At 39.2% G+C, this 18,665-nt stretch overlaps 1 protein-coding gene across 1 annotated transcript in view; it reads left to right on the top strand.

Moving 5' to 3' along the window:
- Window positions 1-3,799: 3,799 nt before the first annotated feature.
- LOC127448340 (kinesin heavy chain-like) overlaps window positions 3,800-18,665 on the top strand; it is a 43,643-nt gene continuing 28,777 nt past the window's right edge. The window contains exons 1-7 of the mRNA XM_051710787.1: window positions 3,800-4,217; window positions 6,282-6,369; window positions 6,648-6,721; window positions 15,255-15,359; window positions 15,531-15,579; window positions 15,671-15,726; window positions 15,892-15,979. Of these exons, the coding sequence (XP_051566747.1) occupies window positions 4,089-4,217; window positions 6,282-6,369; window positions 6,648-6,721; window positions 15,255-15,359; window positions 15,531-15,579; window positions 15,671-15,726; window positions 15,892-15,979 (589 nt within the window). The 5' untranslated portion in view covers window positions 3,800-4,088. The remainder of the gene's footprint in view (window positions 4,218-6,281; window positions 6,370-6,647; window positions 6,722-15,254; window positions 15,360-15,530; window positions 15,580-15,670; window positions 15,727-15,891; window positions 15,980-18,665) is intronic.

The raw sequence follows: 18,665 nt of genomic DNA, 5'->3' as shown, positions 1-18,665 counted from the left end.
CTCGATGTCGTCATCAGAGGCGGACCGGAACATCTCCCAGTCCGTGTGATCAAAACAATCCTGTAGTGTAGAGTCTGATTGGTCTGACCAGCACTGGATCGTTCTGAGAGTGGCTGCTTCCTGTTTCAGTTTCTGCCTGTAAGCGGGCAGAAGCAGAATGGAAGAGTGGTCCGATTTATATTTATTAAAGGCCTCAGGGTGCGTGGTTTCCTGTTTGCTTATAATCCCATACAGTTCCTTGAGTGCCCGGTCTGTGTCAGCTTGTGGCGGGATGTACACAGCAGTGATAATGACCGCTGTGAATTCCCTCGGTAGCCAGAATGGTCGACACAGATGCATGAGAAATTCCAGATCAGGAGAGCAGAAAGACTTGTACGTTCCTCTGATCACACCAGGATTTGTTGATCATAAAACATACACCACCACCTCTGCTTTTACCTGAGAGGTCTTTCGCTCTGTCCGCTCGGTGCACGGAGAACCCCGCGGGTTCAATGGCTGAGTCTGGAATCTCCACAGACATCCAAGTTTCCGTAAGGCAGATAATGCAGCAGTCCCTCATCTCTCTGCGCTTTCAGCTCGCAGAGCTTGTTATCCAGAGACTGAACAATTGCCAGTAGAATACTGGGTAGCGGGGGTCGATTTGCGCGGCGTCTTACTCTGATGAGAACGCCGGCTCTGTTTCCCCTTTTCCTCCTGTGTTTCCGCAGCCGTACAGCCCAGAGAAAGGGCTCCGCTTGCGTGTTTGTAAACAGCGGGTCGGCATTGAGGAATTTGAAGTCCGCTTTACGGTGTGTAATTGCTGAACCAATGTCCAAAAGTGTTTGTCTGTCATAGACAATAAGGCAGACAACATCCAAGACAAAAAACATAAAAATTGTAAACAAAACAAACAAAACACTACCATGTTGTGTCGGAGCTCGCAACACAGCAGCCATACTCAGCGCCATCTTGAGTTCCTCGTAGACAATAAGGCAGACATACTCCCCTCCCTTCCTGGAGGGGAGGTGTTGCCTTTCCATCCGTCCTTCTGCCGGCAGGTCTTCCCCGCCTCTTTGGACCCTGGGAGAGATGAGGGGAGGGAGAGGGGGGAGGGAAAGAGCGAGGGGAGAGAGAGAGAGAGAGAGAGAGAGAGAAAAAGTAGCTTGCCGGTCCTCCACCCCCTGGCGGACGACAGCCGCTCCTCCCCTGGTGAACGGCAGTGAGTCCTCCATCCCCTGGCGGACTGAAATGGCTCTTCCACTTCCTGGCGGCGGTTCCCCAGGCTCCCGGCAGATGGCAGTGACTCCTCCGTCTCCTGGCAGACAGTGGGGGCATGCAGTTGTCTATGCAGCCAGTGGGCGGTCCGCTTGTTACCGCTGTTGTCCGGGGAGGCCCAACTAGCAGTGCAGCAGTTGCCAGCAGAGAACATCCTGGCGTATTCCGATCTCAAGAAAGCCATTCTGCAACGTGTCGGCCTGACACCAGAACAACAGCTCCAACGCTTCCGTTCGTTGTACCTGGGCGAGCGCAGCCAGCTACTCACCTTCTCCCAACAGCTCCGGGATGGTGGTTTCTGGCTGAGCAATGCGACGTCGGGGCTGTGATCGACCTGGTGGTACTGGAGCAGTTTATTGCTCGGCTTCAGAGAGGGACAGCGGAGTGGGTCCAGTGCCACCACCCGGCGTCGCTCCAAACGGTCATCCAGCTGGAAGAGGACCATCTACGTCAGCTCCACATCAGAATGACGTAAGGGAGGGGGAAGTCTCTGCTTCTCCAGCCCTTAGAGGATTCCCTGGGATTTCCCTCTGGTGCAGACGCGAGGCGAGTCTCTTAGGCACGCCTTCGACCAAGTGAGACAGATTGATGGCCAACGTCTTCAGCCAGACATTGCACTCGCATATCTGTACTTTTCTATTATAAATGACCGGTTGTATCGAGTGACGCAGAAAGCTCAGACAAAAAAAGGATACAACCCAGTTATTGCTACCGAAGAGCCATCTGGACTATGCAATGCGATATCTGGAAGCAGTGTCCATGGTTGAGTACGCATCATTTCAGCACATAGTGTTGCGGAAGCACTCTTCAGAATTATCTCCTGAGTGGGGATTCCGAAAGAAATCCTCATTGATCAAGGCACTACTTTCATGTCACATACACTACACGAGCTGTACGAATTATTGGGTATTAAACTGATTTCAGACAAGTGTGTACCTACTGAATGTAGAACTGCATGAATGATGTACAGTATGTTATGATTATGTCATGATTCTGCTTGTAATGTCTGTCTTGTTGTTAAGATATATAGAGCATTCTTGTGTGTTTCTCTTTATTCAGCAGTCATTGATTGTCTTTGAGTAATTATGATATTGTTTATGCATGTCTATTCATTCATGTCTTCTGTTGCACCAATGAAGTCAATTGAGCCATCTGGCATTGGTCATAAAATATGCTTTGCAAAAGGATGCATGTTGTATGGTGTTTTGACTGAAACCCCAATGTGATACTCCTCTTTCGAGTCGGTATTCCTTACTTTCCCTAAAACATTTTTTACAGTGTGACGGATTATAATACTGACGTGCAGGAGTGTAACGTACTTAATAACTATACTTCATAGCTATACTATACAGGAGAAATATCACCCGTTTTTGTCCTAAACTTTATTCTATATGCATGCTACTTCTCCAGATTGGACTTTTATGAATGTAAATGTCAGAAATGATTATTCATGTTGAAAATATATCACAAAAGGCATTTGTAATTAAATGTGTATGTGTCATTTATTTCAGTGCTTGCAAAACCTACATATTTAAATCATATGAATTTATACTCCCTATTTGCTGATTCATAATATTAATAATTATAATAATTAACGTAATAATAATGAACTTTCTTCAAAACTACATTTTAATTTTTTATCTTTCTATATTTCTCAAGGGACTGCGTGCTCTGACATCCAATTCGCGAGTGCCTTATTCTATCATGCAACGACTCCTTTGCACACAAATTTACGTGACAGTGAAAAGGCGGCTGAACAAATCAATCGAATTGCACTCTTGCGCATCTTAATTTAAATTAAATTAATTCCACATACAATGCAACCGGCCACAACATCCTCTCTCACACAGTCTCCCCTCTCTTGATTTCATCTTAGCTAAGAAAAAAAATTACCTTTTTTAAAAAAAAAAAACTGAAGAACAATTTCAACTTGTATGCTTTAACTCAAGTATTTATTTATTTTGGCTAAATACTTGGACTTTTAATTGAGTAAAATGTTCACTCAGTAGGCTACTTTCACCTATAAGTTTAAGTCGCCTACTTTTTCCACCCCTGTGCTCGCTCTGCCAAACTGCGCCAACGAGGCGGCCGGTTTCTGCCACAGTCACCAAAGAGCTCATCTCCACAGCAGGCCAAAACACAAAGTTTGTATTTATCCAGGGTGCGCTCGGTGGCTCAATAGACCAAACCTCTTCTGAGCCGCATTCAAATCTAAGGCAAATTTGTGTCTTACTGCAGACATTTGTACACTAGAATGTATAATATTTTGAATCTATTCCAATCCAAATATTGCTGCCTGACATCCAACTCGAAATTATCCTTAGCAGTCTCTATAAAATGGATAAAAAGTGTGCATTATATCACGACAATGACAAACATTAATAGATATTGAAGTGAAAATATGCAGTGTAGAGTTACAATTGGAAGATTATAATGTAAAGACAACGTCTGAAGTGATAAGCCCCGCCCGTTTATGAGGCCGTGCTTCATGAGAATCGTCCTTCAGTGTGAGTGGTCCAGACTGACACGCCCTGCCTCCGCCGCATCCCTCATGACAACAGCAGCATCCTCCGCTATCACATCACTGCGAGTTCCGCTTCACAACAACAACAGCAGCTTTTCGATTTACAGGAAAATCCTCATAAAGATCAAGAACAATATATTTAATAGCTGCTAAATATAATTAATCAAAGGATTTCAGGAGCATTGCATTCTTGTATCGACGATCAGCCGTCTTTTGCTTGAGTTTAGGCCATTGCGCTATCATCTTCTGCTTTAATATAAATATATCTTCTGTTTTAATATTCAGATAATATAGGCTATCGAACAAGATCATGACGGACGCAGTGTCTGAGTGTAATATTAAAGTACTCTGTCGCTTCAGGCCCTTGAATCAGGCCGAGGTCCTGCGCGGGGACAAATTTCTGCCCACATTTCAAGGAGACGACACCGTCATCATCGGAGTAAGAATGAGGCTTTATCTCACATTATATGGACATATGCTGGCTTGCTTAGATTGAACGAATAATTACAATGATGATAAGCAGGTTGTGTCACAGTATGACGTCAGCACAAATAGAGGCTGTAGTGGGCCCGTTTCGTACTATAATCGAATTATGCTTAGGCTATATATTTTTTTGTAAATAGGCTGTTTGTTTGTTTTTGTATATGTATTAGTGCATATACGTAGTATAGGGTATAAATAATATAATTTTAATGTAGCTGTTCAGTGAAGCTTTGGCCCTAACAGACTGTTATTCATACATCATCATCTGTATGTCATATTTACATGGCTGACTTTTTGCTCTGTCCAAAAATTGAAGAAGCAGTTACATAGAGTAACACATAGCCTAATAAAAGCACAACATTAATGGTAAATGTCACAAAACCTGTCTTGGAGATATTTTACATATTTCAAAGAAAAACATAAGAAAATATGTTTTTTTCCCCCTGAAATATGATATCGAAGCCAATTTTAAGACCATTAACATTACATCATTTTAATGACAATTATACATAGAATTGCCCCCCAACCCAGAAAAAAAATCTATCTAGTTCTTTTTACTGTAATGATCATCATAAGATTTATTCCTCATATGTGTGTGTGTGTGTGTGTGTGTGTGTGTGTGTGTGTGTGTGTGTGTGTGTGGTGAGAGACTTTTAAATTTAGACAGGGAGTGGCTGATCAGGGGTATACTTTGACTAAGGTGAAATGTGTAAATAAATCTACTGTAAAAGGTTTTGGTGAATGCTGCAGTAATTTGATACTTGAGTTAAATGTTTATAGTGACAGGACAAATTGTGGATAAAAAGTGGATAAAGCTGAAATTATGTGTCAACATTCATATTATGTATTTTGTGGGATGGATGATCAGGGTGTGGTAGATGATGATGATATTTAGATTGATTTGCTCATTATAACCTTTTGAATATTTAATGATGTATAAGGTGCTAATATCTGTTTGGACTAATAGGTGGAAATAGGATACTGTATATACATTAGATATAAACTTTTTATTCTTGTTTTGAGAGTTTTGTGCAGTGTAGCATATATTTTAGGAAAGTGTCACAAAGGTTGAAAGTACTGTAGATAAATTATAGCTATATTAAAAAAATCTAATAATAATTGATTACCACATAAATTAATTTTGGATCATTTTTACTCTTCTTTTCTACAAAAAGCAAAAATCGAGGTTCCAGTCAGGCACTTACAATGGAAGTGAATGGGTTCATTCCATAAATGTTAAAATACTCACTGTTTCAAAAGAACAGCCACAAGATGTAAACAATATGTGTGTTAACATGATTTTAGTGTGATTCAGTTGCTTGCTAACCTTTTCTGTGTAAAGTTATAGCCAATTTTACAACTTCATTGCCATGACGACGTAAAGCTGTAAACCCTAAAGCCCTAAAATGACCATAAAAACTATTTGAACATGAGTTTTAACAGAAAAAATAATGTTAGTGCTTTTATAAAATTATAACTTCATATTTCTGACTTTAAACCCTCCAAAAATTGTCCCAATTCACCTGCATTGTAAGTGCCTCACTGTAACCTCGATTTTTGCCTTTTTAAAGAAAAGGAGGGATGATTCTATATACATTTTTGTGGTAATCAACATTATGCCACAAATGCTGTCAGTTGAGCTTAACTTGTACTGAACCTGGAATATTCATTTATATAGGAGTTTACTGATAAAATTGTAGCAGGTTTAGCCCTGGATGAGCCATATGTATTTCTGTGTCTGTCTGTGTAATATACAATATCTGAGATATTAATATTAATGTTGTCTTTTAGTTTTCTCCTCCCCCAACCCTGTCATCTCATTATCTCATTTCACCCAGCTCCATCTCAGTCTCTCTCTCTCTCTCTTTGTGTGTGTGTGTGTGATGTGATTGATGGTCTAATCAATACCCGAGACCCAGATACAACCCTCTCATTTCTTCTTCTCTTCTTCTGTGTGTGTGTGTGTGTGTGTGTGTGTGTGTGTGTGTGTGTGTTAAATATCTTTGGTTTTTTTCCACAGGGTAAATCGTTTGTGTTTGATCATGTGTTTCCCACCAACACCACCCAAGAGCAAGTGTACAACACCTGTGCTAAGCAGATTGTCAAAGGTCAGTATGTGAGGCCACATCACATCTAAGCAATCATCTACTGTATATAAAACTGATAGATTTATTTATTTTATTAATATTATTTATTTATTTATTTTGGCTGTATTAATTTTTACTTACATTAAATGTTACAACACATAAATTAATTTGCATATCAACAATTGCATACTTGTCATTTAGCAGAATATTTTGCTGAGAAATGAACTCTCTGTTGTTTCCTGCATGTGTGTATGTGTGTGTGTGTGTGTGTGTGTGTGTGTGTGTGTGTGGATATGTAGATGTGCTGGGAGGTTATAATGGCACAATTTTTGCTTATGGACAGACCTCTTCTGGAAAGACCCATACCATGGAGGTAAAAGATTTCCACTCATCTCCTGATTATATTTATAATATATTTTACATTCAGATATTTTTTTATGAAATCTTATAACATAATTTTGTACTTCAATGAAATGTGAATGAATCAATGAACACTACATTTATATAGCGCTTTTCTGACACTACACTCAAAGCGCTTTACACAGTGAACAAGGGACTCTCCTCAACCACCACCAGTGTGCAGCCATAGTGCACCAGTACACTCACCAGCTATTGGTGGAGAAAGTAGAGTTATCAAGCCAATTAATGGATGGGGATTATTAGGAGGCCATGATCAATAAGGGCCAATGGGGGGGAATTTGGCCAGGACACCAGGGTTACACTCCTACTCTTTACAAGAAGTGTTCTGGGATTTTTAATGGCCACAGAGAGTCAGGACCTCGGTTTAACATCTCATCCAAAAGAGGTCTTCCATCCAGGTACTGGCCAGACTCAACCCTGCTTAGCAGGTGACCATTCTTGAGCTACAGGGTGATATGACTGTTGACATATAAATGATGTTCAATGGTAATTTTTAATGGACAAAATGACTGATATGGCAAATAGCTAGAGATGGACCAATACTGATTTTTTATTATAGCCAATCAGGGACGATTAAAACATTTCAGTCTTTGGGGGGGCTCAGCCCCCAATGACACTATAAGAATTGCACATTGATGTATTCCACTCTGTTACAAGGATAGTGTTTTGTTTTTTAAACTGTGTTTACGTCATTCAAAATAATTGACGTAAGCTAATATTAATTCAGAATAGTGCCATTTTTTAATAATAACCACAATTATAAAGTTGTTAAAAATAAATGAAAATGCTTAAAGAACCATTCAAAGAATATTTTTTACTCTCCATTTATTAACAAAAATTGTTGAACATGAATCAATAATTTCACAACTTCTATAGACTAAATTTATATCAAATACCACAAAAACCTATCATTACAATAAATGTCAGATCTAAAAATAATTACAAGTTTTAAGCCTATTAATATTTTAATATGAATCATAAAAGAAATGTCATATATATATATATTGGTTTGGGAGGATTACTTTAGAAATGTATTCCACTACAGATTACAGAATACATGCTGTAAAATGTAATTTGTAACGTATTCCGTTAGATTACTCAAGGTCAGTAACGTATTCTAAATACTTTGGATTACTTCTTCAGCACTGGTAGATTTTTTCACTGCCAGTACAGCAAGACAAAATACACGTCAAAAATACATTCTCTGAAAAGCCTAAATATCTTATGCAGTGTTGTTTCTAAAACAAGATATCCTGAGCACAATTACAGTTGATCTTGTTTTAAGGATTTGTAGATATTTTTTACAGGAAAACAATACAAAATGTATCATCAAGAATACAATTTTTACCCTAATATCAAAGGTCTTACTAGAAAAAAAGAAATTATGATCCAACGTGAATTTTCTTGATAAAAAAATATGATCGTGTCTGGTAACGTGCATGTAAAATGGCTATAAATAGCATTTTAGATTAGCTTAAAGCTGACAGTTTACACAAGGTTTATTTCTATTTCTTCTACTCCAAACTTATTTCAGACTTACTTCTCTGTCTGCTCGTATGAATGTAACACATCATATGAAAGTGTTTCACCGCTGTTCAAATGCACTTTGGATCGCATCATTTATATGTATAAATGTTTTCCATCTGAAAGGACTAAATATTAAATTAATTAAATGACAATAAAATGCAAAGTAATCTCTTCAGTAATCAAAATACTTTTTGAATGTAACTATATTTTAATTACCAATTATATAAATTGTAACTGTAGTGGAATACAGTTATTTATATTTTGTATTTTAAATACGTAATCCTGTTACATGTATTCTGTTACTCTCCAACCCTGTATCTATATACAGTGGTGTGAAAAAGTGTTTGCCTCCTTCCTGATATCTTATTTTTTTGCATGTTTGTCACACTTAAATGTTTCAGATCATCAAACAAGTTTAAATATTAGTCAAAGATAACACAAGTAAACACAAAATGAAGTTTTTAAATGAAGGTTGTTATTATTAAGGGAAAACAAAATCCAAACCTACATGGCCCTGTGTGAAAAAGTGATTGCCCCCTAAACCTAATAACTGGTTGGGCCACCCTTAGCAGCAACAACTGCAATCAAGCGTTTGCGATAACTTGCAATGAGTCTTTTACAGTGCTGTGGAGGAATTTTGGCCCACTCATCTTTGCAGAATTGTTGTAATTCAGCCACATTGGAGGGTTTTCGAGCATGAACTGCCTTTTAAGGTCATGCCACAGCATCTCAATAGGATTCAGGTCAGGACTTTGACTAGGCCACTCCAAAGTCTTCATTTTGTTTTTCTTCAGCCATTCAGAGGTGGACTTGCTGGTGTGGTTTGGATCATTGTCCTGCTGCAGAACCCAAGTTCGCTTCAGCTTGAGGTCACAAACAGATGGCCGGACATTCTCCTTCAGGATTTTTTGGTAGACAGCAGAATTCATGGTTCCATTTATCACAGCAAGTCTTCCAGGTCCTGAAGCAGCAAAACAGCCCTAGACCGTCACATTACCACCACCACCATATTTTACTGTTGGTATGATGTTCTTTTTCTGAAATGCGGTGTTACTTTTACGCCAGATGTAATGGGACACACACCTTCCAAAAAGTTCAACTTTTGTCTCGTCAGTCCACAGAGTATTTTCCCAAAAGTCTTGGGGATCATCAAGATGTTTTCTGGCAAAAATGAGATGAGCCTTAATGTTCTTTTTGCTCAGCAGTGGTTTTCGTCTTGGAACTCTGCCATGCAGGCCATTTTTGCCCAGTCTCTTTCTTATGGTGGAGTCATGAACACTGACCTTAACTGAGGCAAGTGAGGCCTGCAGTTCTTTGGATGTTGTTGTGGGGTCTTTTGTGACCTCTTGGATGAGTCGTCGCTGCGCTGTTGGGGTAATTTTGGTTGGCCAGCCACTCCTGGAAAGGTTCACCACTGTTCCATGTTTTCGCCATTTGTGGATAATGGCTCTCACTGTGGTTCTCTGGAGTCCCAAAGCTTTAGAAATGGCTTTATAACCTTTTCCAGACTGATAGATCTCAATTACTTTCTTTCACATTTGTTACTGAATTTCTTTGGATCTCGGCATGATGTCTAGCTTTTGAAGATCTTTTGGTCTACTTCACTTTGTCAGGCAGGTCCTATTTAAGTGATTTCTTGATTGAGAACAGGTGTGGCAGTAATCAGGCCTGGGTGTGGCTAGAGAAATTGAACTCAGGTGTGATAAACCACAGTTAAGTTATGTTTTAACAGGTGGGGCAAACACTTTTTCACACAGGGCCATGTAGGTTTGGATTTTGTTTTCCCTTAATAATAACAACCTTCATTTAAAAACTGCATTTTGTGTTTACTTGTGTTATCTTTGACTAAAATTTAAACTTGTTTGATGATCTGAAACATTTAAGTGTGACAAACATGCAAAAAAATAAGAAATCAGGAAGGAGGCAAACACTTTTTCACACCATTGTATACTGGTGGACAAAAGTTTGGAATAATGTACAGATTTTGTTGTTTCGGAAGGAAATTGGTACTTTAATTAACCAAAGTGGCATTCAACTGATCATAAAGTATAGTCAGGACATTACTGATGTAAAAAACAGCACCATCACTATTTGAAAAAAATCATTTTTGATCAAATCTAAACAGGCCCCATTTCCAGCAGCCATCACTCCAACACCTTATCCTTGGATAATCATGCTAAATTGCTAATTTGATACTAGAAAATCACTTGCCATTATATCAAACTATTTTATTCGTTAAATGAAGCTTAACATTGTCTTTGTGTTTGTTTTTGAGTTGCCACAGTATGCAATAGACTGGCATGCCTTAAGGTCAATATTAGGTCAAAAATGGCAAGCAAAGATTTCTCTAGAAAATCGTCAGTCAATCATTGTTTTGAGGAATGAAGGCTACACAATGCTTGAAATTGCCAAAAAAAAAAACTGAAGATTTCATACAAAGGTGTACACTATAGTCTTCAAAGACAAAGGATAACTGGCTCTAACAAGGACAGAAAGAGATGTGGAAGGCCAGATGTACAACTAAACAAGAGGATAAGTACATCAGAGTCTCTAGTTTGAGAAATAGACGCCTCACATGTCCTCAGCTGACAGCTTCATTGAATTCTACCCGCTCAACACCAGTTTCATGTACAACAGTAAAGAGAAGACTCAGGGGTGCAGGCCTTATGGGAAGAATTGCAAAGGAAAAGCCACTTTTGAAACAGAAAAACAAAAAGAAAAGGTCAGAGTGGGCAAAGAAACACAGACATTGGACAACAGATAATTGGAAAAGAGTGTTATGGATCTTAACCCCATTGAGCTTTTGTGGGATCAGCTAGACTGTAAGGTGCGTGAGAAGTGCCCAACAAGACAGCCACATCTATGGCAAGTGCTACAGGAAGTGTGGGGTGAAATGTCACTTGAGTATCTGGACAAACTGACAGCTAGAATGCCAAGGATCTGCAAAGTTGTTATTGCTGCACGTGGAGGATTTTTTGATGAGAACTCTTAAGAAGTTCTGAGCATTTTTTTCAAATTGTAATAGTAATTTTTCACGTTATTAATGTCCTCAGTATATATTGTGATCAGTTGAATGCCACTTTGGTGAATAAAAGTAACAATTTCTTTCCATAAGAGCAAAATCTGTACATTATTCCAAACTTTTGGCCGCAAGTGTGTGTGTGTGTGTGTGTATGTGTATATATATATATATATATATATATATATATATATATATATATATACAGTATATCAGAATCAGAATCAGGTTTATTGCCAAGTATGCTTGCACATACAAGGAATTTGTCTTGTTGACAGGAGCTTCCAGTGTACAACAATACAAATACAATACAAAAACAGCAGCAAGACATAGATAATAATAAAAAATAAATACAAAAATGTATACACATACGTACATACACACACAGACACACACATACATACATACACACATACACATACGTAGTGCAATCTAATACAAATCTGTTATCTGTTATGTACAGTGCAAATGTTTTTTTGTTTTTTGTTCCAGAGGAATGAAATGGCAGAAGAGGTTGGATGTGTTGGATAAATATAAAAAAAGACTAAACTGTGTATTGCACATAGTTATTGCTCAATGGGGCAATTTAACAGTTCATGAGATGGATAGCCTGAGGGAAAAAACTGTTCCTGTGCCTGACGGTTCTGGTGCTCAGAGCTCTGAAGCGTCAGCCAGAAGGCAACAGTTCAAAAAGGTAGTGGGCAGGGTGAGTGGGGTGAGTGGGGTCCAGAGTGATTTTTCCAGCCTTTTTCCTCACTCTGGAAGTGTATAGTTCTTGAAGTGGGGGCAGGGGGCAACCAATAATCCTCTCAGCAGTCCGAATTGACCTTTGTAGTCTTCTGATGTCTGATTTCGTAGCTGAACCAAACCAGACAGTTATTGAAGTGCACAGGACAGACTCAATGTCCGCTGAGTATAACTGTATCAGCAATGCCTGTGGCAGGTTGAACTTCCTCAGCTGGCGAAGGAAGTACAACCTCTGCTGGGCCTTTTTCACTATGGAGTCAATGTGTGCCTCCCACTTCAGGTCCTGTGAAATGGTAGTGCCCAGGAACCTGAATGTCTCCACTGCTGCCACAGTGCTGTTTAGAATGGTGAGGGGGGTCAGTGTTGGGGTGTTCCTCCTAAAGTCCACAATCATCTCCACCATTTTGAGCGTGTTCAGCTCAAGGTTGTTTTGACTGCACCAGACAGCCAGCTGTTCAACCTCCCTTCTGTATGCCGACTCATCGTCATCTCGGATGAGGCCGATGACAGTGGTGTCATCTGCAAACTTCAGGAGCTTGACAGAGGGGTCCTTGGCGATGCAGTCATTGGTGTAGAGGGAGAAGAGTAGTGGGGAGAGCACACATCCCTGGGGGGCACCAGTGCTGATTGTACAGGTGCTGGAAGTGAGTTTCCCCTGTCTCACAAGCTGCTGCCTGTCTGTCAGAAAGCTGGTAATTCACTGACAGATAGACATGGGAACAGAGAGTTGGTGTAATTTATTCTGGAGTATAACTGGGATGATGGTATTGAAGGCCGAACTGAAGTCCACAAAAAGGATTCTTGCATATGTCCCTGGTCTGTCCAGATGTTGCAGGACATGATGCAATCCCATGTTGACTACATCATCCACAGACCTGTTTGCTCAATAAGCAAATTGAAGGGGATCTAGAAAGGGTCCAGTGATGTTCTTCAGGTGTGCCAACACCAGTCTCTCAAATGATTTCATGACCACAGACGTCAGGGCGACAGGTCTGCAGTCATTAAGTCCTGTGATTTTTGGTTTCTTTGGGACAGGAATAATGATTGAGCATTTGAAGCAGCATGGGACTTCACACTGCTCCAGTGATCTACTGAAGATCTGTGCGAAGATGGGGGCCTGCTGGTTAGCACAGGATCAAAGACACGCTGGTGAGACGCCATCTGGGCCTGAAGCTTTCCTCGTCTTTTGTTTCCGAAAAAAAACTCACATCATCTTCACAGATCTTAAATTGCAGGTTGAGTAGCAGGAGGGGGGAGGAGGGGGGTTGCAGGAGGTGTTGGTGTTTGTGTGAAGTGAAGGTCAAAGTGGGTGTGGGGTGTGAGATTGGGCCTTTCAAATCTGCAGTAGAACACATTCAGGTCATCAGTCAGTTGTTGGTCCACCACAGGGTTGGGGGTAGGAGTTCTGTAATTTGTGAGTTGTTTCATGCCACTCCACACTGATGCAGGGTCGTTAGCTGAAAACTTGTTTTTCAGCTTCTCAGAGTATCTTCTTTTTGCCACTCTGATTTCCTTGTTCAGTGTGTTCCTGGCCTGATTGTACAAGATTTTATCCCCACCCCTGTAAGCATCCTCTTTGGTCTGACAAAGCTGCCTGAGCTCTGCTGTAAACCACGGTTTGTTGTTGTTGAACTTTTAATAAGTCGTAATAGGAATGCACATATCCTCACAGAAACTGATATATGATGTAACAGTATCTGTGAGGTCATCCAGGTCTGTGGCTGCAGCCTCAAAAACACTCCAATCTGTGCAATCGAAGCAGGCTTGTAGTTCCCGCTCTGCTTCATTGGTCCATCTCTTTACAGTCCTTACTACTGGCTTGGTTGATTTTAATTTCTGCCTGTAGGTTGGAAAAAGATGAACCAGACAGTGATCAGAGAGTCCCAAAGCTGCTTTAGGGACAGAGCGATATGCATCCTTTATTGTTGTGTAGCAATGATCCAGTATGTTTCTGTCTCTGGTGGGGCATGTAATGTGCTGTTTATATTTGGGCAGTTCACGTGTGAGATTTGCTCTGTTAAAATCCCTAAGAATAATAATAACTGAGTCCGGGTATTGTTGTTCTGTGTCTGTGATTTGATCAGCCAGCTGTTGCAGCGCCGCATTCAAACACGCGTTTGGCGCGATATACACACTCACCAGAATAAACGAGGAAAATTCCCGCGGCGAGTAGAAAGGCTAACAGTTAATAAAGAGCACTTCCAAATTAGGACAGCACATCCTCTTTAACGTTGTTACATCTGTACACCAACTTTCATTGATGTAAAAGCATGTTCCACCACCTCTATTTTTCCCCGATAACTCCGCGATGTGATCCGCTCTGAACAGTTGGAAGTCCGGCAGATGTAACACGCTGTCCGGAATGGCTTCACTCAGCCAGGTTTCTGCGAAGCACAAGGCAGCAGAGGTTGAAAAATCCTTGTTTGTGCAGGTGAGGAGATGTAGTTCGTCCATTTTGTTAGGAAGAGAGCAGAGATTCGCAAGATGAATGCACAGCAGCGTTGTTCGAAAGCCCGCCAATGGAGTTTGACCAGCGCACCGGCTCGTCTTCCTCACCTGCGTCTCCTGAACAACAAAGCCGCGTCTCCAACTAAAATGTCTAGCAAAACGTCTGAATATTCAAAAACCGGGAAAAGACTGTCTGGTATGTGCTGTTGAATGTTCAGCAGTTCGTCTCTGGTAAAATTGACTGGAAAAAGATTACTAAACACAGGACAAACAAACAAAAACAACAATAGGAGCGCTCCACACCAAGGCGGCCATCCGCAGCACCATCATGATGCATTTTATACATTATATATATATATATATATATATATATATATATATATATATAACATTTAGTTAACATTAAGTAACATTAAAAGTTATGTTACATGTGAACACCCCTTTTTCCTGCTCAGCTCACAATAGTGTAATGGCATTTTAGGCACTATTCTTTACACACCCACCAGATGGTGCCTTTTTTTGGTTGATTTAATATATATATATATATATATATATATATATATATATATATATATAAAAAAAAAAACAAAAAAAAAACTGCATTTAATTAATAGATTATTGGTTAAAAACATCAGACCATCGTTCGATCCCTATACATAGCCTGGTATACACCTAAAAGTCTTTACATTGCCATGAAAATGGGATGAATAAGAAACTCAGAATTTGTCTTTGGCCCCACCCACAGGGCAGCCTCCATGACCCGCAGCAGATGGGCATCATTCCCCGCATCGCTGAAGACATCTTCAACCACATCTTCTCCATGGATGAAAATCTGGAGTTCCATATCAAGGTAAACACATAGAAACATATGAAGGTACAATTTGTCTGGAATTTAAAATTTGACAAATAAATACAAATGAATCCATGTGAAGTGAACAGAATATTGACAATTCAGTAAACATTTTGACCACACACACTCTCAAATGTGTGTTTTCTCAAAATCAGTGTTTGTCTATTTCAGGTCTCCTATTTTGAGATCTACATGGAGAAAATCCGAGATCTTCTGGATGGTCTGTAAAATCAAACGTTGTGCATACAGAATTCAGTACAGTTATATTTATTTCCTTCACTGTGTTTCCTTCCTCTTTCGTCTGTTTTTAGTCACTAAGACCAACCTGTCTGTGCATGAGGATAAGAACCGTGTCCCATATGTCAAGGTGACCGATCACATCCAGCAACAAAACATTGTCATGATGATGATAAAACTTTATATTATTTACTTTATAAAAATGATATAAACAGAATCCAAGTTAAAACTGCAGTTTAAAGGCATTATGATGAGTGTGCCATGTGATCGTGTTTGTGAACTGTTGTGTAAACAGGGCTGCACCGAGCGCTTTGTGTCGAGTCCTGAGGAGGTCATGGATGTCATCGATGAAGGAAAGTCCAATCGACACGTCGCTGTCACTAGTAAGTAGGGCTGCAACTAACGATTATTTTGATAATCGATTATTAGAACGATTTTTAGAATTATTATTCGACTATTCAGCAATTATTGCAACAATTAATCATATGCTCGTGCCCCAACTTTAAGGTTGTATTAAACATGCTTACTAACAATAAAGAGGACAAAATCATCTTTTAAAAATACCTCAAAATGACATTCTGTAACACGTACTCAGGCTGAGTGGGATCCATGTTCGGTTTATTAAAACACAGCAAGTTCAGAGTACAGACAAGCGTGGGTCAAATAACCAGGGCAACCAACAATATCAGAGGCAGGGCAGTAAACGTGGTATAACAGGCAGAGGATCGGGGCAGGCAGCAAACAGCAATAGAAATATCCAGGCAAACACAGTGGTAGGCAGGCAGCAAAGATTTGTACAGAGGTAATCCAAGGCAGAGTCAAACATGGGCGGAACAACACAGTCTGACTGATATGGAACAGATGTGCAATAATCAGTCCAGGTATGTGGGCACTTGGGAAATGTAGTTCAATGTTAACAGTCAGGCGAGTGAGACCTCCGGTGGCCGATTGAGGAATCTTCACCGGCGTTCATGACACATTCACTGAATTAAAGGGGGAAAAAAAACGTTATTAAGTTTAATTCAGTAAAAAAATTCACTGAAAAAAATCCTATTGTTATCAAGTGTATTTGTCTTTTTTTCAATTTAAAATTGTCTAAAGATCCATAAAACAAGATACATTTACTTTAGAAGCAACATATAAGATATTTAGACTTGCTTTAAGAGAATGTATCTTAAATATAAGTGTATTTTGTATTTAAGTTTGGTTCTACTTCTGCGAGTGCAGTAAAGACAAAATAATCTTATATTCAAGATCTATTCTCTAAAAGCAAGTCTAAATATCTTATATGCTGCTTCTCAGGTGAATGCATCTTTTTTAAAGGATTTTTAGATATTTTAAAATATTTGTATTTTTTTAATATTATTTTCAACATTCTCTAGCTGCTATAGAAAATGTACATTGTTTTAAATGAGTTTTAGATATTATTTTTGGAAAACAAGCCAAAACAAAAACAAATCAAAAACATATTTTTTTGCCGTGTATAATGGGGCGAAGACTACCCCCTCTCACCTTTCTGTTCACTTCAATCCATCTTTAACTCACAAAAAAACAAACTCTCTCTTATTAATAAAGTTGCGTATTGCCAGTTTTCTTCACAATAAGAAATGCACAGTGACATATATTATGATTCAATAAGTCTTGAGCCATCACGTTATAATCTAGCTGCATTAAGCATGCGGGCTCGAGGGACGAGCGTCCCGTGACAGAGTGTGCATCAGACGGGTGCAGTTTCAATCTCTCCCCCTTAGATCGGGAGGTGCTGACCACACAGAGAAATGCCAGTTTCAGAGTTTGCAGTGATTTACATGATCTGCTTCCGTATTATTTGAACTTTAATGAAGCTATAATATATTAAATATAAATGCATTAAAGATGTAACGCCGGGGTGTTTCCTTTAAAGAAATGCGACACGCAAGTTTTTCTTCAGCAAAGCGGTAGCTCCAGCTCCACAATGAGAGTGCTTCTGTATTTAATTATTTTGTATTTTTGCATTATAATTCCCTCATACTATGCGATCCATATCACCTGAAGCTGTTTGGAAAGTTTAGAGTGCATCTGGACTGTGAGCTGTGTAATTCTTCCTCTCCTCAGTCAGGCGCGAGCTGCAGTGCTGCTCTCACGCATCATCATTAGAGTTTAATGTGATCTCATGTTACGTTAAACGACTATTCGACAACGAAAATTTTTGTCAACAATTCTTTATTGTCGACGTTGTCAATAACATCGACTAATCGTTTCAGCTCTACTAGTGAGTGCTTTGGACATTGTGTATTTTTCCCGACACCTTTGGTAGAACATGGCGCTAGCAAGGTCTTTGGTTCGAATTGACATAATATTCACTCAACATCACAATAAAGACAAGAGTACAGTATATGTCCCTCAGTGTGACAACAGAGAGATACAGTCTGGTTCCATAAGTAAAAATCCCATTCATTTTCTCCATAGACAAAGTGATTTTTAATGATAACTTAAAAACCTTTAAAGTCAGACCTACCGTGATCTCCGGGGTTGTTCATAGATGGTATATGATTCTGTTGATGCCATCAGTCCATGTTATTTCATCTTTATTTAAAAAAAAAAAAAAATGTTTAATAGTGAAAATTCTGGTGAATATCTAAACGGAAACAATCCACCAATCAGAAAATTGCAGCAAACAAAGTGTGGCAAAAGAGCTCTGCAGCGATCGTTCACTCCCATGACACAATAGAGTCTGTCTACCTACACTCTCAAAATACTTATATATTTCTTTATATCTGAATATTTTGCATCTCAAATATATACAAAAATATGTACATCAACCAATTTGTTTTTCAGTTAGCTTTTTTTCTTTACCTATAATAAACAACTATTAACAATTTTATATTTTTCCATCATTTTTTATTTGATTATGTCATTCGCAATGCTTCATGGGATTGTAGTTCATTCTCTCACTGAAGATGTTAATTTCACAGTTTTTTACCTTTTTGTGTCTTTTGTCCGATTTTCAAGTACTTTTTGCTTCAAATCAAAGTTTGTAATGCTGTGATTCACCTTGGAGCTGGTTGGTTTGGTTCATAGATTAGATCT

This window comes from Myxocyprinus asiaticus, chromosome 11 (genome assembly GCF_019703515.2).
Source record: "Myxocyprinus asiaticus isolate MX2 ecotype Aquarium Trade chromosome 11, UBuf_Myxa_2, whole genome shotgun sequence".
Lineage (NCBI taxonomy): Eukaryota > Metazoa > Chordata > Actinopteri > Cypriniformes > Catostomidae > Myxocyprinus > Myxocyprinus asiaticus.
This window is presented reverse-complemented; position numbering and strand designations above follow the sequence as displayed.